Consider the following 22,166-nt stretch of genomic DNA (forward strand, 5'->3'; position numbering starts at 1 on the left):
GGTCTCATTAGAGGAATTGGAGACGAGTATTCCTCTTCTGTATTCTTGAAGAGGTTGTGTGGAATTAGTCTTGTCTTCTTTAAAGGTTGATAGGACTCACTAGTGAAATCATCTGAGCATGTAGTTTTGTTTTTGGAAGACTTTTAACTTCAAATTCATTATCTTTAATAGATACAGGGTTATTTCTTGTTGAACTTTTGTAGTATGGGTCTTTCAAGGAATTTGTCCATTCAGTCTAAGTTGTGAAATTTATGGGCATTTTTTCATAATACTCTTTTATCCTGTGATCGTGTCTGTGAGTGTTGCCCCTGCCTTTTCGTTCCTGGTATTGATAATTTATGTCTTCTGTTTGTTTACTTGTTTATTCATTTATTTTAGTCTTGCTAGAGAATATCTTGGGATCTTCTCAAAGAATCAACTTTTGCTTTCTTGATTTTTTTCTGTTGTTCGTAGAGGCTTGGATCATTGATTTGAAACTTGGCTGTTTTTTGTTTGCTTCATTGTTTTGTTTTTGAGTATTAGTCAGCTATATATTTCTTTGTAAGCACAGCTTTAGCTGTATCCCACAAATTTTGATGCTGTGTTTTGTTTTCTTTCAATTTAAGCTGTGCTTTAGTTTCCTTTCTGATTTACTGTTTAACCTATGGGTTATTTAGAAATGTATTAATTTCCAAAATTTGGGGATTTTGTCAGTATGTCTCTGAAATTAATTTCTAGTTTAATTTGATTATGGTTAGAAAATGTTTTATGATTTAATTCTTTTAAATGTGTTAACATTTGTCTCATGGCCCAGAATATGGTCTCTTATGGTGAATATTCTGTATGTGCTTGAAAAGAATATATAATCTGATGTTACTATTGGAGTGTTCTATAAAGTTAAGTCAAGTTGGTTAAAAGTTTTTCCAGGTCTACTCTGTCTTGCCTTGTTACCTATCTATTCTATCAATTACTGTGAGAAGAGTGATGAAGTCTCCAAATATAATTGTAGATTTTTAATTTTTTATACTTTCAGTTCAGTTTTATCTTCATATTGAAGCTCTGTTGTTAGACACAGACTTAGTGTTGTTATGATTTCTTGGTAAGATGATCCTTTTATCATATTATGTCCCTCTTTATTGCTGATAATACTCTTTATCGGAAGTTTATGATGCTAAGGTAACACTCCATCTCTCTGATTGTTTGCATGACATAGTTTTTCCATTCTTTTACTGTTAACTATCTGTGTTTTTAAAGTAGTTTTTTTTGTAGGCAGCATATTGTTCTGTATTGCTGTTTTTATATCCAGCCTAGCTACCTCTGTCCTCTAATTGGTGTGTTTAATGTAATTATTGCTGTAACTGGATTAGATCTACCATTTTATTTGTTTTCAGTTTTTCTGTTTCCCCTTTTCTCCCTTCTTTGTATTATCTTAATGTCTGTAAGTAATTTTAATTTATCTACTGGGTTTTTTGCTTTATCTTTCCTTCCTCTCTATAAATAGTTTGTTTATAATACATATAAATATATTTTAATGTATATTATATATTACATATGTATGTGGTTGCTGTAGGAATTACAAAATATATACCTAATGATTTACTGTCTAATTAGAGTTCATATTATACTTCTTCAAGTAAAATGCAGATCCTTATAACCATTTACCTCCCTTCCTGGATGTTACAGTTTTCACCTATATCTCCATACATTGAAAACCTTACCAGACAGTGTTATAATTTTTGCTTTCTTAGTCATATACATTTTAAATAATGTAAGAGAAGAAAAATGGTCTATTACCTTTCTCCAGTAACTGTTTCTGTGATTCTCACTGTACTCCTGAAGATCCAAATTTATGTTACTCATGTCATGTATCTTCAGGCCAACGATTGTCTTTTGGTCCCCCTGCCCCACCTTTTTTAAAAAACTGGCCCAGTGATGACAGATCCCTATAGTAGTCTTTCATTTGAGAATATCTTTATTCCGTCTTTGTTCCTGGAAGATATTTTTGCTGGATATAGAATTATGTTGACCTTTTTTTTTTAAGCATTGTAAAGATACTGTGCCACTGTCATGGTCTCTAATTTCTCATGAGAAATATGCAGTCTTTGTAATTGTTTCCCTGAATGTAATTTTTTTTAGCTGCTTTAAGTTTTTTATTTTTAATCTTTGGTTTTCAGCCACTTTTTATGATGTGGCTAGGTATGGTTTTCTTTGAAGTTGTCCTGTTGGAGTTTGCTTGTTCTCAAATCTGTAAATTTAGGTTTTTCAACAAATTTGGGACTTTCTATCCATCATTTATTGAAATATTTTTGTGTACTTCTCTAGGATTCCAGTAACTTTTTAATACTGTCTCACAGGTCCCTGAGTTTCTGCTTCCCCCGCCCCCCCCCCCCCAGTTTTTTTCTTCTCTGTTACTCAAATTGGATATTTTCTAATGATTTTTCTTCAAGTTTGCTGACTTTTTCTGTCAGGAACTGTAAAGAGTCTGAAATTGTACCTTCCTTCTAAGCTAACAAATTAACTTGTTTATGGTTGCTGGAAGAAGACTTGATTAAGCACTTTTACTCAAAGCATAGCAAGCAGCATGAGTATGGTGTTTCTGTAATTTCCCCTCTCTCTCTCTTGATGGGGTGGTGTGATGGAGGGAGAGGTTGATATTGTATCTGTCTTTGGTTTGTGTCACAGCTGAAGAACCTGAGCTTAGGGAACCCAAATCATTATAATAGGCAATATGTGTGCCTATTCTTTGCTGTAGAGGAGACATTGTCTGTATTATAATGGACAGTAAACAAATCTGGTCTTTGGGAAAGAGACATTGACCTGTTTTCCAAGGCTATTTCTCAGAAACGTTGCCTTCTGTCAGAGTTGTAGCTGCCTGCACCGTCACACACGTTTGCTCAGCTTGGGTCACTCTTAGGGAAAAGCAGTGAAAGAAAGGAGTGAAAATACTAATGAGGATTTCTGTCCTCTCCCCTTCAGATTTCTGAGTCCCCTTTTCCTGGTTCAGCTGGCCAGAAAAGTAGATTTTCTCTTGGGATTTTAGATGTCAGTACTCTCATCATTGTTGGTTTCATGCATCTAAGCCACTAGGTTTGGCCTCAGGGCACAGCCAGGAAAGAAAATGGAATAGGGAGAGGAAGAAAAGAAAAATTTTCCCCCTACATTCTCTTGGTAGCAGGGCCCCTGGTGTTATAATCAGAAGATAGAAGTTTTTCTTGGAGTCATTGCTGTTCACACTACTAGTATAGTTCTACAACTGGAGCCATTCTCAGGAAAAGCTGAAAGTTAAAGAAGGGGGAAAAATCATAAAATTAACCCTCACATTTTTGTCTCCTTCCCTAATATATCTGCCATTATGTAATTTTAGGTCTTTGTTTTTTTATTCTATCCAGAGCTTTTAGTGTTAATCAGTGGGAAAGGGGCTCTAGTGGGCTTCTTTAATCTTGTTTGGAATCTTAAACACTACTTTTTAATTGAAGAGAGATTCACAACAACCTTGGAACTTTTTATAAAAATAATTTCCAGCACACGACTAGGTGATAATGTAGGGGAGTAAATACACATTTATTAAAAATACTAATATGTCTACAGTCGCATATCTTGGAGAACTAGTTCTGATCACCCCAGAATTGTGCTCCAGGCAATTAAGTCATCCATGTTCCCTTCCATCACTTCCTCATTCAGTGGCCACTCTCTCCATACTCCTGCGCATACAGTGGAGAACAGCTCTTGCCCTCACTACGAAACTGAAAGAGTCATGGGGAGGCAGGAGCAAAGACAAGTAAGTTCTCACAGCCTTTAGTAAGTGAGCGACTGCTCCAATTTGCTGTATAAGTTATATATAGGGCCCCTAGTGCCTTTGTCTTACTCAATACAAGTATATCTTAGTTTTAATGAATATTATCAGAAGGCTGAATCATATGTGTAGGTACCTACTTTTCCCATGTAATGGCATATTATAAGCCTTTTCCTGTGCCACTCTGCTTCATGTTTTAAAAGACTTTTTTTTTTTAAGATTTTATTTATTTATTAGAGTGAGAGTAGAAGAGAGCATGAGAGCAGGGTGAGGGGCAGAGGGAGAAGCAGACTCCCCACTGAGCAGGGAGCCTGATGTGGGGCTCGATCCCAGGACCCTGGGATCCTGACCTGAGCCAAAGGCAGCTGCTTAATCAGCCCCCCTAGACTTTATTTTTTAGAACAGTGTTAAACTCACAGCAAAGTTGAGTAGAAGGTACAGAGGTTTCCCATCTATTGCCCCTACACATGCATTATCCCTCATTGTCAACTTCCTCCACCTGAGTGGTATGGTACATTTGTTACGATAGATGAATCTACAGTGACACGTTGTAATCACCAAAGTTTATAGTTTATGGTGTTTTACATGCTGTGGGTTTGGACATGTGTGTAATGACATGATGTGTATCCACCCTAATAGTATCATACAGGGTAGTTTCTCTGTCCAGAAATCATGTGTGCCCTGCCTATTCATCCCTTCTAACTTACTGATCTTTTTACTGTCTTCATAGTTTTGCACTTCCCAGAATATCATATAGTTGGAATCATATGATAAGTAATCTTTTTAGACTGGATTCTTTCACTTAGTAATATGCATTTGAGTTTTCTCTGTCTTTTCATGGCTAGATAGCTCATTTCATTTTTTAGTGCTGAGTAACATTCCATTGACGTTAAGCACCAGTTTACTTACCTCTTAACCTACTGAAGGATATCTTGGTTGCTTCCAAGTTTTGGTAGTTATGAATAAAGCTGGTGTAAACATCAGGTGCTCTTTTTTTGTGTGTACATAAATTTTTAGCTCTTCTGGGTAAATACTAAAGAGAGTGATTACTGGACTCTATGATAAGAGTAGGTTTAGTTATTACAAGAAGCTGCCAGACTATCAAGCTAGCTGTACTATTTTGCATTCCCACCAGCAGTGAAAGAGAGTTCCTTTTGCCAGCATTTGGTGGTGTCAGAGTTAAAGATTTTTGACCATTCTAATAGGTGTATAGATACACTATCATGAGGTATGGTGGTATCTCATTTTAGTTTGCATTTCCCTCATGATATATGATGTGGGACATGTTTCTATTTTTCTTCCAGTCTGTGGCTTGTTTTTTTATTTTCTTGACAGTATCTTTCATAAAAAGTTTTAATTTTAATGAAGTTTATCAATTCTTTAATGTAAGAGTGCCTTTGTTATTTTATCTAAAAACTAACTGCCAAATCCAAGGTCATCTAGAATTTTCCTGTTACCTTCTAGGAATTTTATACTTATGTGCTTTACATTTAGGTATGTAATCCAATTTGAGTTGATTTTTGTGAAGGGTGTAATGTCTCTGTGCAGATTCATATTTTTGCGGGTGAATGTCTAGTTAGGCCAACACTGTTTGCTGAAGAGACTATTTTTTCTCTATTATTCTTTGTTCATTTGTCAAAGATCTGTTGACTATTTAGGTGGGTCTGTTTGAGGGCTTTTCTGTTCCCATTCATCTATTACCACATTATATTGATTACTATACGCTAGAAGTCAAGTGTTCTTGAAGTTAAGTAGCTTCAGTCCTCCAATTTTGTTCTTTTCCTTCAATGTTCTTTTGGCTATTCTGGGTCTTTTGCCTCTCTGAATAAACTTTAGGATCATTTTATTGATATCCCCAAAATAACTTCCTGGAGTTTTGATTGGGATTGCATCAAATATTCTATATCAAGTTGGGAAGAAGGGACATCTTAAAAGATTTAGTCTTCCTATTCATGAACATGCAATATCTCTCCATTTATTTAGCTCTTTGATTTCATTCATCAGAATTTTGGAGTTTTCCTCATATAGATCTTGCACGTATTTTCTTAGATTATACCTAAGTATTTCATTTTTGGGGGTGTTAATATAAATGTTACTGTTTTTAACTTGAAATTCTGTTTTCATTGATGCTATGTAGGAAAGTGATTAACTTCTGTTTCCTAACCTTGTATGCTGCAATGTTGCTATAAGTGCTTATTAGTTTTTAGAGGTTTTTTTGTTTGGATTTTCTTAGACACTGATGTCATCTCTGAACAAAGACAGTTTTATTTTTTCCTTCCCAATCTGTATACCTTTAATTTCCTTTTCTTGTCTTATTTCATTAACTAAAAGTTCCAGTACAATGTGGAAAAGCAGTGGTGACAGTTGACATCCTTGTTTTGTTCCTGATATTAGTGGGAAAGCTTCTAGTTTCTCACCATTAACTTTGATGTAGGGGGAATCTGGCTGGCTCAGTGGATAGAGCATGTGACTCTTGATCTCAGGTTGTGAGTTCAGGCCCCACATTGGGTGTGGAGCTTACTTTTTTTTTTTTTTAAGATTTATTTGTTTCTCTGTTTGTCAGAGAAAGAGAGAACGTGCGCACGCATGCCTGTACAAGCAGGGGGAAGTGGCAGGCAGAGGGAGAAGCAGGCTCCCCGCCGAATAGGAAGCCTGATTCAGGGCTCTATCCCAGGAGCCTGAGATCATGACCTGAGCCGAAGACAGACACTTAACCGACTGAGCCACCCAGGCGTCCCGTGGAGCTTATTAAAGAAAAAAAAAGTTGATGTAGGTTTTTGTAACTATTCTTTCTCAACTTGAAAAAGTTCCCCTCTATTTTTGTTTGCTGAGAGTTTTTATCATGCCTGGTTGTTGAAACGACTGTGCTACATTTTTATGTAAATGTGCTTTATGCTATTTCAAATTTTTCAGTGTTAAAGATAATCTCATTGACGAACTTGGGGCCAATTCTTAGGCATATTCATAATTATTTTCTTGGAATTCAGTTAACAGTCACTGAGCATTTGCAGCCAGGAACTGAGTAAAAAATTAGTAAACAAATTATAGAGTTTGTAATCAATAAACAGTTAATAATTATAGTGTGGTAAGAGAAATTATGATAGGAGAAGTAGATATTCTATAGGAGCATATAGGCCATTCACCTAACCAGACTCAGCTAGAGGTGAGGTTGAGGTTGTCGGAACATCTTCCAGAAGAAAAATGTATAAGCTTAGTTGTTTTTAAATTCCTTCAAATGAAATTGCTATGGTAAGTGGAGTCCCACTTTTGTGAGAGTTTGGGACTGTAAGAATGAACTCCTGAGAGGAAAAAAAACAAAAACATCTCCTTTAAATTCTATAAAGAGTGGGCACCTGGGTGACTCAGGTGGTTAAGCTTCTTCTGCCTTCGCTCAGGTCATGATCCCAGGGTCCTGGGATTGAGCCCCACATCAGGCTCCCTGCCTGGCAGGGAGTCTGCTTCTCCCTCTGCCCTTCCTCCTACTCATTCTCTCAATCTCTCTCTCTCAAATAATAAATAAATAAAATCTTTAAAAAAATAAATAAATTCTATAAAGAATTGAAACTGGGGGCACCTGGGTGGCTCAGTCGGTTGAGCATTGGACTTGGTTTCAGCTCAGGTTGTAATCTCACGATTGTGGGATCAAGCTCCACATCGGGCTCTGTGCTCAGCATGAAGTCTGCTTCAGATTCTCTTTCCCACTCGCATTCTCTCTCTAAAAAGAATTAAAACTTTTTGAAAGCTGTGAAGAAATGTCATTATGCCATAGAGGATAGTTTACTTAAAAAGCTAATGAGAAAATCTTAAGAATTAGGAATGACTTCAAAAGACTGTCCTACAAAAAGTTTCCTAATCATAAAAAGAAAAACTGATAATTTGTCTTTAGTAAAATGGAGAATTTCCATTCATCTAAGTCCACTATTAAGACAGTGGGAAGGGGTGTCTGGCTGCTTCAGTCAGTGGAGCATTTGACTCTAGATCTCAGTGTTGTAGATTCAAGCCCCACATTGGGTATAGAGATTACTTAAAAATAAAAGTTTTAATAAAAAAAAAAGAAAGTGTGTACACAAGCCGCTGATTGGGAGAAAATACATCTCTGGCAAAGGACTTGTATCCAGAATACATAAAGAATTCGTACAAGTCACTAAGAACTATAGCAAAATGGGCAAAATACTTGAAGACACTTTTCAAAAAAGAGGATATATTCAAGGAGTGCCTGGGTGGCTCACTTGGTGAAGTGTCTGACTTTTAGTTTTAGCTCAGGGCATGATCTCAGGTCTGTGGGATTGAGCATCGGGCTCTGTGCTCAGTGGAGTCTGCTTGAGATCCTCTCTCTCCCTCTCCCCCCTCTATCCTTATGCGTGTGTGTACTCTCTCTAAATAAATGAGTAAAACCTTTTTTAAAAGAGAAGATGTTTAACCATTTGGCCATTTAACATGAAAAATTGCTGAACATCACTGTTCATCAGGGAAATGCAAATTCAAACCACAAGATATACTTTATACCACCATGATAGCTAAAATGGAAAAGATGGAATGTTATCAAAATGTTGACAAGGACGTGGAGCAATTGATATTTTCATATGTTGCTGATGGGAGTGTAAAATATGCAACCACTTTAGAAGATTATCTGCTAAAGCAGAATGTTCACCTACCTGTCATCTAGTTATTCTACTCATACATACCAAACACAAATTTGTTCACCTTTATTAAGGTACATATACTAGGAAGTTTATACAAGCGTTATTGATAGTAGTACAAAACTCAAATGTCCATCAATAATAGAATGGATCGATTGAGGTGTATTTACACAGTGGAGTATTTTGCAGCAACAAGAATGTGTGATCTATTACTACACACAACATTGTGGAAGTATCTTGAATACATAACATCAAGAACAAAAACAAAAGAATATATTCTGTATGATTCCACTTTTATGAAGAACAAAAACAGGGAACACTAATGCATGCTGTTAGAGGCTTTGGTAGGGAGAGGATAAGAATGGGAGTAGAGCTTCTGGGGTTGATGATAATACTCTTTCTGGATCTGGGTGCTGGTTACACAGGTGTGTTTGGTTTGCGAAAATATCTAGCTGTACACTTTTGACATACACACTGTCATTTTTATGTGATTTTTTTTAAATATTGGTTTTTAACTATTATAAGAAAACTATAATAAAGCTAAAAGAAAACTATAATAAAGCTAGATTCTCTTATGTTACTCATTATACTTTAGGGTTAAGAAGTACAGAAACAGTCCCTAAATTCAGTTAAAACATAAATGTTTGGGGAAAGGGCATATTTTTAGTTTTAACCATGAAAATTTTATAATTGTAGACTTAATTCAGCTACTGTTAAACTTTTCTGTTAACAGTAAAGGAATACTTTGAACTTACTATACATGCAACATGTTTTCAAGATCTGATTTTTTTACTATTGTAAAATAATCAGTGTTATATATGGCTGTAAAACATTACATTTTTGTTAATTATAACTCAACATGACAAATTAGTATCTCTAAAGGGTTGACTAGAAAAGATTTTTTTACTCTTAAGTGACTTTTTGTTAAGAAGGAAAATGAATAAAAATGTGGTTTGGGTTTATTCTTACCCTTAGAGGAGGTACTATGAATAGCTGTTCTTGTTCTTTCTTCCCTTTTTATCAAGAGAATATTCTATTTCTATAATGTAGAGAGATGTAATTATAACAGTTAAACCTGCTAATCCATCATCTGTTGTTTTTTTAACAGTCAAGTCCATCATCTCCAGAACCAGCTAGTCTTCCTACAGAAGATGTGAGTCCAAACTCAAATGGTCCAAAACCTGCAGAGGTGGTGCTAGATGATGACAGAGAAGATCTTTTTGCAGGTAATTATGGATATCTTTAATTTTTTTAGTAATAGTCTACTATTTCCTGTTACAAGATATTCTCTAAATACCTGAAAAACTGAAATTTTGTGTAAGGTATAGTGGTAGCTCTTCTTACCAACTTGGAAGGATAGGAAATTTCCAATTAGATCACTTTGTGAAAAATATAGACCACTGAGAGAAGTAAATATGTAGTCCTTTCTGGTTTTAAGCATTTGAAAATAAATCACATATTATAATTTGATGTTTTGATCAGTACTTACACTTAAAAAACTAATGGTTGTAGCATTCATACTTTGAGAAATACCAGTGATTGTAATCTTTGTTACAGGTGTCACAAGCAAAATTAAACTCTGGATTTTAAAGTCAGTTAAAATCTCTTTGTTTTAATAAAATACTTCAGTATTTACCACCTGTTGTATTTTGATTCACTTTTGGGTGAGTAAATTGATGGTTGAGGAATTAATTTTCCTGGGCAGGATTTGGTGTAGTCCTACCTTTAAAAAAAAATTGCATTCTCTTCAAAACAGTTATATCTACTTTAACATTAAAACTTACTTGGGTAAAAGTTAATGTTTGGATATTGAAAGGCAAATCTTTTTTGGAATTAATTACTCAAAAAATTAAAGTAGTAAATCTTTCTTTAACAACTTAATTTACCTGAACTGGTCTTCACTGGGTTAAAATTCAATAATGTGTTATCAGCTTTTATAGTAGTTGCATATTTGAACCATTCTGTATTTTTTGCGTAAGTATGTTTGAAGATACGATTCTCTGTGACAAAAGTCCATGTGAGTTCTGCTTGATTCGTTTTATGAAAAGTTTTTGCTACAGATGAATTTGTGTATTTCATCGTGTCAGAAAAATTAAAATACCATACCAAGTACCATTCATATTTCCCATTTATTTTTTAGTTAGTAGCTACCTAACAACTTACAGTTTAACCAAAGTTGTAATATTCGTTTTTGTTTTCTTTTATGGACTTCTTCCCAGGCAGCCCTTAAAAGTTTTTTTATGGCATTTATGTGTTAAACTAAAAGATGACATTAGTGCTTTCTCTCCTTAGTGGGTACTAATCTAAAATTGTGTGTAATCCTCTAATAGTATAGAGTTATACATAGAAGTTCCAGATTATCCATTTCATAAAAGACCCTTTCACCTTGAAATTTCAGAATTCATACATATGGAGTATGCTGAAGCAAACAAAGTTATGTGAGGGTTTTGTTGTTTTTTCTTAACAGTATGCACAACTGATCGGTTTGCCAAGTGAGGACTGTACAAAGATACTTGCCCACTTGACTTGATTAGAAAAATCTTTTTCATCTTTTACTCTACCTGGCAATCTATACCAAATACTGTCTTTCAGTTATGGTCGCCAGTGTTAGTATTTGTTTTAAAAGAGGGGGGAGGGCTCCTGGGTGACTCAATTGGTTAAGCATCCAACTCTTGGTTTTGACTCAGGTCATGATCTCAGCGTCATGAGATTGAGCCCCTCATCGGGCTCCACACTGAGCGAGGAGTCTGCTTAAAGATTTTCTCCCTCTCTCTTTCTACCCTTCCTCCCATTCACGCTCTCCCTCTTTCTCTCTCACAAATAAATAAAATCTTAAAAAAATAATAAAATAAAAAAGACACGAGGACTGAAAAATAAACATAGTCATCTGTTTCTGTTTCCTTTGCTATCTACAAACATAGAAACTTTGGGGGTGGGGAGGGCCTCGATCTTACAATGATAAGATCATGACCTGAGCTGAAAACAAGAGTCAGATGCTTAACCTGAGCTACCCAGGCGCCTCTTATGTTTAATCTTTTATCTTAAACTCAGGTGTAGGGGCACCTGGGTGGCTCAGTCGTTAAGCGTCTGCCTTCGGCTCAGGTCATGATCCCAGGGTCCTGGGATCGAGCCCCGCATCGGGCTCCCTGCTCTGCGGGAAGCCTGCTTCTCCCTCTCCCACTCCCCCTGCTTGTGTTCCCTCTCTCACTATGTCTCTGTCCAATAAGCAAAATCTTTTAAAAAAATAAATAAACTCAGGTGTATTTCAAAATGACATCATTAGGTGTTCTCTAAGACCTAATCTGGTCATTTTTATGTGAATGGATTAATACTGTCCTTGCCTCTTACTTTAATGCCTTTAAGCATGTATGTCATTCCTCCATGGAGGAGTATGATTCTTAGAAATCATAATATAAGAGTAGCATATGTTATCAGGATGGTGAAGACTACTGTCAGGTAATAATAACATGTACTTAATTTATTTCCCCTATATTAGAGGAGAGAATATCAATATTGCTCTAAGCATCTAGCCATTTTGATTTTAAAACCATGAAAAGATTAGATAGTATTGGTACCTTTTAGGTAGCATTTCAGGTACTTTTTTGTTAGGCATGGTACCAGAAAATTTGAGTGTGACATGTTACTGTTACTCGTTTACTTGGAGAGCCTTCACCAAATAGGCTTGACTACACAGCCCCTCCACTATTTGTTACATCCTTCACACTAAGCTTTACTGAACATCAAGAAAGGATCATAGAGGAGTAAGTGAGGGTGAGCAAATTGCCAATGTTGAAATGGTCCTGGACTTTTAAGTCTTGTTTCTGCCAGAGGCCTTAGCTTACTTCACTTACATATTTCAGCAAATGATACAAATTCTAAGTTTAATGAGTATTCCTTTGTTTAAAAAAATTCTTTGGTATCTATGTTATGAGTGAAATATTTCTTCCCTGGCATTGACATCATCAGTTTATATTTGTCCTCAAAGTATCTCTTCCCAGGAAAAGTTCATCTTTATACTTAAAACCTGTGGGGCATCTCCTGGAACCTTCAGGTCTGGTTTAAATTAAGATTTGTGAATTTGTAGTATGTTAGTTTACTTAGCTAAAAGTTATGAGAAGACTTTAAGCCGCAGACTCTATATTAGTATGCTAAATCTAAATATCCATTTTCATTTTCCTCCTCCAGGTTAGCTACTTAGTTCATATTTAGCTTTTCTTATTTTGAGGTTTCTTACTATTTCTGAAACAGCCTATCAGAGTCCTTGCAAAGAATGCAAAATCTGTTATCAGTGAAGTAAAATGTGATTGAAAACTTAAAGTTACTTTATCTGTCCTGATACATCAGCAAAGTTAGTATGCCTTTCCCTTTGACTCTGGGTCTGTTGCCAATAGCAGTACCTCTTTTAGAGAATTTTAGATTTATTTTTGTTTGCTGCTTGTTGTTTTGCTTGTTTGTAGATAATAGATCTCACACCTCCTAGCTTTGATACAGTGCTTTCTTACTTTCTTACGTTGCTCATTGGTTTCATTTCTTTAAAAAATGAATAAATACTAGCCGTCTTAACTGCCTGAAGGCTTTTAGTTTTTTACATTAGGGTCATTTATTGTCTAATTGTCTATTTTATCTATCATCTATTTTCCTTCTGGTTACCACACTTGGAAAGATTTCTGGTTTACTATAAAAATATAGAGAGCTATGTCAAGTAAGGATCTCATTAACATGAGAAAACCAGTAAGAGTAGATTGATAAAAGGTTGACCTGTTTACATTTAAATGTAAATGTTAACACTATTTACCTTATTTCAGGTAAATATGTTGTTACTGCTATACTTTTTGAGGTATTAAAATGGATCACTGACTGCCGTTACTACCTTCCCAAACCTCTGGGAATCTAAGAACCTCAGGTTAGAAACCTCTGGTCTGATTCTGTTTCCCTTACAGCCCTGCCTTTCTTTTCTTGTTATCAGTTCTGTAATCCCACAGAACTGTGGTTTTCTTCATGGCCACTGAATGTAATTTTCATTTTTCTGGTTTTGCTTTTTATTTGTGCTATTGTTTCATTTTCCTAGAATTCCTTCCCCATTTTTTGTCTACCCATTCAGGTCCTCTCAGATCAGTTTCATTAATTATTGCTAATTTCCCCAGCCTAAAGTATTGTCTCCCATCTCAAATTGTAGTGTTTGTTCTGTAGTTCATATAGCAATTAAATATCTTGTAACATTCTTTTTATTGTTCTCTTGGCTATTATTTGTCTTTTATTATTATTTAACATTCCACATACTTGTGTCTTATTTTCCCAACTAGATTATAAACTCCCTGAGGGCAGGTATGATATTTTACATTTCTTTGTGTTTCTCCATTGCATCTAGCACAATGTTACATAGCTTGTAGACAGTTTATTGATTTGATTTGGTTTTGAATATGTTTAATTTTAGATCTTTCAAGTGGATGAGCATTTTAAATTAAAACTTAAACAGCTGTTTGCTTTGTGTCATATTCATGTCTTCAACTAATATTCAGTAATCTTTAGCAGTTAATTGCTTTAGATGGCTAGCTTTGTGGATTTTCCATAACAGATTTTTAATCCCAGCTGGGATTGTTCTGGGCAGCCTATTGCCATAAAATTTGTGTTTGTATGTATAAAATAATCATGTTAGCCTGAATAAACAATTTTGAAAGGTAAGTTACCCCAAGCATAAGATACATTACAAACCCAGCACAAATGAATGTGGAATTATCCACATCATTGCTTTCCTACTAGCTTTATCCCTACCACTAGTATAGATAATTAAGCTGACTTACTGTAATTCTTCCTAAAATCAACAAAGTCACTGTTGGTTTTAAAGTATTGATGAACAACTAAGGAAGAATTCATTAAACTATTTATAACAAGTATTTTTAAATAACTTTATTGTGATATTTTTTGTGGGTAGTCTAAAAATATTTTTCATAACTCATTAACTGCAAATAGACTATTGGGGTTTGTTATCAGTGTCCTAAACTAACTTGTTTAATTTGTATCTAGAAGCCACAGAAGAAGTTTCTCTGGATAGTCCAGAAAGGGAACCTATCCTGTCTTCAGAACCTTCTCCTGCAGTCACACCTGTGACCCCTACTACACTCATTGCTCCCAGAATTGAATCAAAGAGTATGTCTGCTCCTGTGATCTTCGATAGATCCAGGGAGGAGGTATGGGAAAATGTTTGTATTCTAAATTAATATGTAATTAGTAAGCTTTTTGTTCCCCCACCCAGCATCACTCTCCTATTAGTCATCTCTAATCAAAGCCTTTAGACACTTTGGGGAAAAGGTATTGGACTAAGGAAGTCAGCTGATTTGGCTTCTAATTTTATCTTTATCACATTTTAACCCAGTGACTTGGGCACATTACTTTCCTTCTTAAGGATTTTATCATTTGTGTTCTCATGATGCTTATTTATGACTCTCAGAGTTTCTGTGTTAGTCAAATGAGAAAATGTATGAAAGTGCCTTAAAAACTTTAATAAAGTGACATTAATTTTATTTGTTGAATCATGCAGTAAATGTTAGTGGTTATGTTGGCAAGGTATAGGATGGGTTGTGCGTGGAGAGGAAGCACAAGAGGGCCTTTCTGTGAATAATGGTGTTTGTGAAAGTTACTGAGCTGTATATTTAGGATTTATATAGTTTATGTTACAGTTCAAATAAGGTTTAGTTACTTAAAAATCTGTACAAGAAAAAGATGATGTACAAAAAGATTATGGTTAGAAAAACTCATTTTCTTTTAGATAGCCTTAGGCTATTAATATTACTCCAGAATAGTTTCAGTATTTAACAATTTCCATGCTCTCTTCTTGAGAATAATAAGACTTCCCTACAGAGCTGCCCCTAGGATTGCTTATTTATAATGGCATTAAAAAGTGCTTCTCTTCAGTCTCACGAGGTTATCGTTTTTCCTCCTTACTGCTTTTTTCAGTGAACTTTATAATGCTTTCATTGGCTTCAAGAAGAGCATGTGTTTACTGGGTTATTAGAGAAATCATGATGCTAAAGATTCTAAGTGTAGTTATTTCTACAGATATGTAGGGTTCTACCGGCAAAAGTAATAGCTACCTCCTGATCATTAAAGAGTAGAGATAACAACTTTGAAAAGTGCTAATATTAAAAATAATTAAGGTGTTAGTTTAATGATCTGAATCTGAAGACTCAGTTTAGAGAACAGCAACAAAAAAATTCTTCAGTATTCCTATAGAAGACTAAATCTGAGGAGTTGTGAGAAAACAAGACTTTTTGTAACTTCTCTAGATGATCCTTTTGTATATGTGTATATGTGTGTTTTGTTTTTGTTTAAATATGGTCAAGGAAATGTGAAAGCTTTATTGTTTTTCAGAAACAGAGTGCTGAGTGGCTTTTTAAATTGTTATGACAGCGACCCTAATAAAAGATAGATGGTAAAAATTGAAGTTATTAGTGTTATAACAATAATATAAAGTGGAATCTTTAACATCAAAAAAATTACCTTTTCTAGATTGAAGAAGAAGCAAATGGAGATGTTTTTGATATAGAAATTGGTGTATCAGATCCAGAGAAAGTTGGTGGGTCAATATTTACTATACTTTAAATTTGCTTCTTTTTGATAAGTACCTTGGTTGTTAATATGTTGTTTTTCTTTATTAAGTGCAGTGTTAAGTATTAAAATGATACTTTTATTTTTAAGCTTGTGGGGCTTTTTCGTTTCTCATTTTATTTTGTTTTTTTTTTCAGCTTTATTGAGTTTATAATTAACAAATAATTTTATATATTTAAGATGTGCATTGTGATGATTTAATATATGTACACGTTATGAATCGATAATCACAAGTCGGTCAGCATATTACTTCACATTAGATACCTTTTTGTGTGGGTGGTTAAGCTTATTGTTTTTAATAGTATTGCTTGACTTTTCTTATAGGTGATGGCATGAATGCTTACATGGCTTATAGAGTAACAACAAAGGTGAGTCTTTGCTCCTTTAAAAAAATAGTGAGCCCTATATGTAGTATGAGCTTACAACAGCAATTAAGGTATAAGGATTTCCTGTCTTTACAAAGGTTACCATCCATTGAGATTTCAAATAAGTAGTTAACTCTAAGTAGTTAACGAGCAGTTTGTTAAGTGTAATAATCTCTAAAGTAGAGGTAAAGTATTATATGACGGTATGCAGGAAGGGACTTAATATAGACAAAGGTAGGGGAAAGTGATGGGGAACAGGACACGGAGAAAGGAGAATGCTCGTTCCAGGCAAAGGGGTTTGCTTTTACAAAAGTGAGGTGTCAAGAAAACATTGTGCTTTCTAGGATCTGCAGGAAGCGGTGCCTACTGAAAATTGTTTGGTGGTAGCCTACCTATATTATAAACAGCCACATTAAAGAATTTGGGCTTTATCCTTAGTATAATGGAGAGTATTTGAAGAGATTCCAGCAAGCATGTGGCACAATCGGATTTTTGTTTTAGAAAGATCTCGCCGACTACTAAGTTGGGAGCAAAAAGTAGAGGTCAGGATTTCCAGTGAATTCCTTTGCAGTTCCTAAAGGATTGTAGGCCTTAGATCTTAAAACAAGAGAGAGATCTACAGCAGTCTTAGCTGTGAGAAGTAATATTTTATACTAAGGAATTGATTCTGAAGCTAGAATAATGGCTTCTTGAGTTGTATAGGCGGAGGTAGAATCGTTAGGGCTTGGATGTAAGGAGTGAAGGAGAGATGCCTGAGTCACTGACTAGAGGATCTCCGTGGTTGTCAGAGGGATCGCAGAGAAAAAGCGGCACAGTTTGGATGGGTGTGAGATTTATTAATTCATTGAAGAAATATTTATTAAACACTTACCATGGGGTCCAGCTCTATTCCAAGCATGAAGGTTTAGTGGTAAACAATACAAACAGGTGCCCTTCCCACTTGGAGGTTATGTTCCAGCAAGAGATGTGGTGAATTTGAGGTGGCAGCAAGATTTAAGTGCAGGTATCCCTTGGGCATTTTGATATCTTGGACTGAAGCTCAGAGATCTGGGCCAGAGGGAAAGATTTAAGAGTCATTAACATAAATGTAATTAGAGTTGATGAGATGAGTCAAGGATAGAATCAAGCAAACATTTTTTCTTTTTAAGTTTCTGTAAGAAAAAAAAAAAACATGGGTAATGTAGGGTTGTTTTTCGGTTAGAAATTTATCAACACATTAGTTAGCTACTGTGCATTCTTTTGCAAAGTAAACCAGAGTGTGTGTGTGTGTGTGTGTGTGTGTGTGTGTATGTGTATGTTCACGGTTATATGTGATACTAACTTCTAAAAAACTGCTTAGTATCAGGATTTGAAATACCTCTTCTTCACTTGTAGACTTCTCTGTCCATGTTCAGTAAGAGTGAATTTTCAGTGAAAAGAAGATTCAGTGACTTTCTCGGTTTGCATAGCAAGTTAGCAAGCAAGTATTTACATGTTGGTTATATTGTACCACCAGCTCCAGAAAAGAGTATAGTAGGTAAGTATGAAAAACTAAATAAACTGACTGTTACTAGTTCAGTTGTAACTATCAGATTAGGATATTGTGATCATTCATTATCGTGATAACTCAATGTCTAGCGATACTGAATTGAATAAATATTCCATTTATGATAATCATTCATCAACTAAGGAATGTATAAGCTAATAGTCTTATTTTCTAACATCTTAGGATTTTGATTTATATAGGATCATTGATATATAATCTAATGATGTTAAATATTGGGTTAGAATTTGCCAAGTTGAAAGCAATTGAAAACCCTAACATTTTAGGGTCATATTACTGAGTAACACTCAAAAGATACTTAATATTAGTAGCATATTAACATTTTTCTAAGGGATGGAGGTATTTGGCTTTCAGCTATTCATTGTCCAAAAAGGAGATTCCATCCAGTCTGGAGCTTCTAAGACCTATCATGTTAGTGTATTTCGTGGTTCAGTTTAATGTTTAAAAAACATTTCTACCTGTGGGTGCCTGGCTGGTTCAGTCAGTTTGAGCATGTAACTCTTGATCTTGGGGTTGTAAGTTGGAGCCCCACATTGGGTATAAAGATTGCTTAAAAATAAAATCTCAAAAAAAAAATTCTACTTGTACAAGTAATAAAGCCTTAGTTAAGAATATGCAGAAGGGAACACCTCGTTGGGTCAGTTGGCAGAGCATGCAATTCTTGATCTCAGTGTCGTGAGCTCAAGACCCACACTGGGTGTAGAGCTTACTTTAAAAGTGGGGGGGGGGGCACCTGAGAGGCTCAGTCAGTTGAGCTCCGATTCTTGATTTCAACTCAGGTCATGATCTCAAGGTCATGAAATTCTTATTGGGAAGTCTGCTTGAGATTCTCTCTCCCTCTCCTACCCCTCCCCCAGCTTCTGGGTGCATGTGTGCACGCGCTCTTTCTCTCTAAAAATAAATAAATCTTTTCAATTTTTAAAAAAGAATATGCAGAAAATTACAAAAGAGCATTCTCTTTGTTGTTGAAGTACAGTAAGCTCTCCCATTTGTTGTCCCATTAACTGTCATCTCTTAAAATTTTGTAGTTTTTCCCAGTGTTTTCAGTTACGAGTTTTTATTTACCATACTTTGTAAGATTATTCAGAAAATAAAAAAATGAGTCTGATCTTTAAATTGTGGAGTTTTTTTAAACATTTTGTTTGTAAGGCACTTATTGGTATCTTTAATGATTTTGAAACCTGATATATTTAAATGCATTTGTTATATTCTCTGTGATTTTTTTTAATTATAAAAAACTTTTTAGGGGCACCTGGCTGGCTCAGTTGGTGGAGCATGTGACTCTTGATCTCGGTTGTGAGCTCAAGCCCCACATTGGTGGTAGAGTTTCCTTATATTCATGAAATTTTTAAAAAACTTAAAAAAAATGTGAAATAGTAATAAACTCAATATTTGTAAGACAAAAATAAGTTTAGTGATAAGAGTGGCTTGCTTTATTTTGTGTTTTTACAGTTTCCCAAATCTCTAATTTCCAGCTTAGTAGAAAATAGTTACGTCCTCATGTATGTTTCTACATTCTGTTGTGATATAACACACCTTACAACCTTTGTAAAACTCCACTGAGCTCTCATGAAAGAGTGAGAGTAAAAAAGACAGTAGTTTAATATTATGAAAATAGCCTTTGGTGCACACTTCCCCACACCCATACAGAAAAGGGTCTCAGAAATCTTTCCGGTATTCTGACCATACTTTGAGAACTGCTAACCTAGTTAATCTTACTTCTTTTACCTCTGAACTTTTGCAGTGGTATCTTTTGGCGTCCTTCTGTGTAGGGAACTTAAGTTTTATGTATCACAAATTATTTATTATTATCTTTCTTCCTTTGACTTCAGTTGTGCAACTATTTTTATATATGAGAGGGAAAAAATTATTTTTCTCATTTTGGTGGCTAACATGCTAATCTAGTCCTTAAACAGTGAGCGCCGCCCCCCCCCAAAAGAAAATTGAAAAAAGTAAATTTTAATGCCCACGTTTATTATGTTTCAGGCTAATATTTTGCCTTAGTCAACCTTCCACACATTATTACAGTATAACAAATAGCATGTGTAAATTTAAAGTAGAAGTGAGAAACTAAATCCTAAGAGCATCCTTTTCTGAAACTGAGTCTGACAGCCTTCAAAGGGTTATTAGGGGCCAGTCACACAGTTTTGTTTGAATTATCCATATACATGGCTAAGATAGCCTCTTACATTGTAAGGCTATCAGTTAAATTATAGGACTAATTAACATTTATTGAGAGCTTACTGTACCATGGCGCTGTACTAAATAATGTGCTTTCTCTCATTTAATCCTCATAGCAACTTTATGAAGTTAACTTACTGTTGTCCTTATTTAATAGGTGTAAGGAAGCTAAGGTTCATCAGGGTTATGTGACGTGTCCCGTGCCATTCAGCTACTAAGAGGCAGAGCTGAGCTTTGAATACAGGCCATCTTACTCTAGAACTTATATTTTTAATCACTATTCTAGTCTGCCTCTAATTTTGGTATTTTTAAATTATGGTTATGGTTTGCTTTTATTTTTTATCCAAAATAAAAAACTTTCCAATTTTAAAAATAATCTAATGCTATGTTATTGTAGACTTGTCTAATGTGATTTAAGGTGGATTGAGTTGTTTTAAAATTATTTATTTATATACCACTTTATTCTAAAAAGGACTTGAGACAACTACAGATAATGCAGTTTTTTTTAAAAGATCAAAATAAAGAAATTAGCAAGAAAAATAAACAGTCAAATAGTAAGATGAAGTCAAGTTAAACAGTTTCTTCAAAATGTATGCATAAAGTCTGAACAGTTACTAAAGATGGATTAAAAATTGATCTGTGAACTTGCTGGCAGCCAGCCAAATAGAGAAGCAGTCATTTTTTCATCCTGGCCATCAATTTTTTTTTAAATAAAAATGAATAGGTTGTCTTAAGAAACTGTTGAAATACGGGAGGCCTTTTTGATTATGTAGGCAGTGGTTTTCAAGTGACGAACACTTAAAGAGGGATAGCAGAAAAGGAATGGTAACTTGACTTGGTTGCTGAAAAGTTGTAACTACCCCTGAAGGAAGAGGAGCCTTTTCATTAGCCCAAAATTGCTACCCCTTTATAAGATTAGTTATCTTAAAAACACCATTTCACTAAGCTTTTAGATAAAGAACAACAACAAAGTTGAAAAGTTTTAACAGTTAACGGATTAGAGTGTTTTTTATTTGCTGCTTTGGCCTGTATTGGTTACTTGTAGGAAGTAGCATGAGCACAAGATCCTTAAAGGGAAAAATGCAAAGAACTGCATAGTGATAAGATATTTTCAGGGAAACAAATATGTTTAATAATTAACATCCCACTTCAATTGGTCCATTCAGGGTAGATAATTTTAGGTGTTTAGGTTTTCTTTTTCAAAGTTGTATTTCAGAAGAACTATGTTAAACAAAACATTATTGGGTGATATGTTTATTTACCAGATGTACCAGCCTGAATAAGAATTACATGGCTTTACATAATCCTATTTTTAATGCCTTTGTTGAGATATAATCTACATGCCATATAATTTATTAAGTGTATATAATTCGGGGCATCTGGTTGGCTTAGTTGGTAGAGCATGAGACTCTTGATCTCAGGGTTGTGAGTTCAAGCCCCATGCTGGGTGTAGAGCTTACTTAAAAAAATTATAAAGTGTATGTAATTCAATGTAGTATATAAGGCTTTTAGTATATTCAGAGTTGTGTACACACCACCACAGTTTTAGAATATTTTTATTACTGTGTAGCCATCATCCTCCAATTTCCCCAAGCCCCTAACCCCATGCAATCACTCATTTACTTTCTCGCTCTGTAGATGTGTCTATTCTGGACATTTCATACAAAGGGAATTAGACAATGAATGAGCCTTTGTGACAAACTTCTTTCACTTAGCATATTTTTTTTTTTTAAAGATTTTATTTATTTGAGAGAGCACGAGCACAGGGAGGGGCAGAGGGAAAGGAAGAAGACTTCCCACTGAGCAGAGAGCCGGATGTGGGACTCTGAGATCATGACCTGAGCCGAAGGCAGACGCTCAACCAACTGAGCCACCCAGGCACGCCTCACTTAGCATGTTTTTTTTTTTTTTAAGATTTTATTTATTTATTTGACAGGGAGAGACACAGCGAGAGAGGGAACACAAGTAGGGGGAGTGGGAGAGGGAGAAGCAGGCTTCCCGCCGAGCAGGGAGCCCAATGCGGGGCTCGATCCCAGGACCCTGGGACCATGACCTGAGCC

The 22,166-nt window shown here is 35.2% G+C and overlaps 1 protein-coding gene across 1 annotated transcript in view; it reads left to right on the plus strand.

Annotated features, from left to right (window-relative positions):
* SNX2 (sorting nexin 2) overlaps positions 1 to 22,166 on the plus strand; it is a 53,762-nt gene that overhangs the window by 10,309 nt on the left and 21,287 nt on the right. Inside the window, exons 2-6 of the mRNA XM_021701766.1 lie at positions 9,521 to 9,638; positions 14,437 to 14,600; positions 15,919 to 15,985; positions 16,342 to 16,385; positions 17,757 to 17,898. Of these exons, the coding sequence (XP_021557441.1) occupies positions 9,521 to 9,638; positions 14,437 to 14,600; positions 15,919 to 15,985; positions 16,342 to 16,385; positions 17,757 to 17,898 (535 nt within the window). The remainder of the gene's footprint in view (positions 1 to 9,520; positions 9,639 to 14,436; positions 14,601 to 15,918; positions 15,986 to 16,341; positions 16,386 to 17,756; positions 17,899 to 22,166) is intronic.

This window comes from Neomonachus schauinslandi, chromosome 7 (genome assembly GCF_002201575.2).
Source record: "Neomonachus schauinslandi chromosome 7, ASM220157v2, whole genome shotgun sequence".
NCBI lineage: Eukaryota > Metazoa > Chordata > Mammalia > Carnivora > Phocidae > Neomonachus > Neomonachus schauinslandi.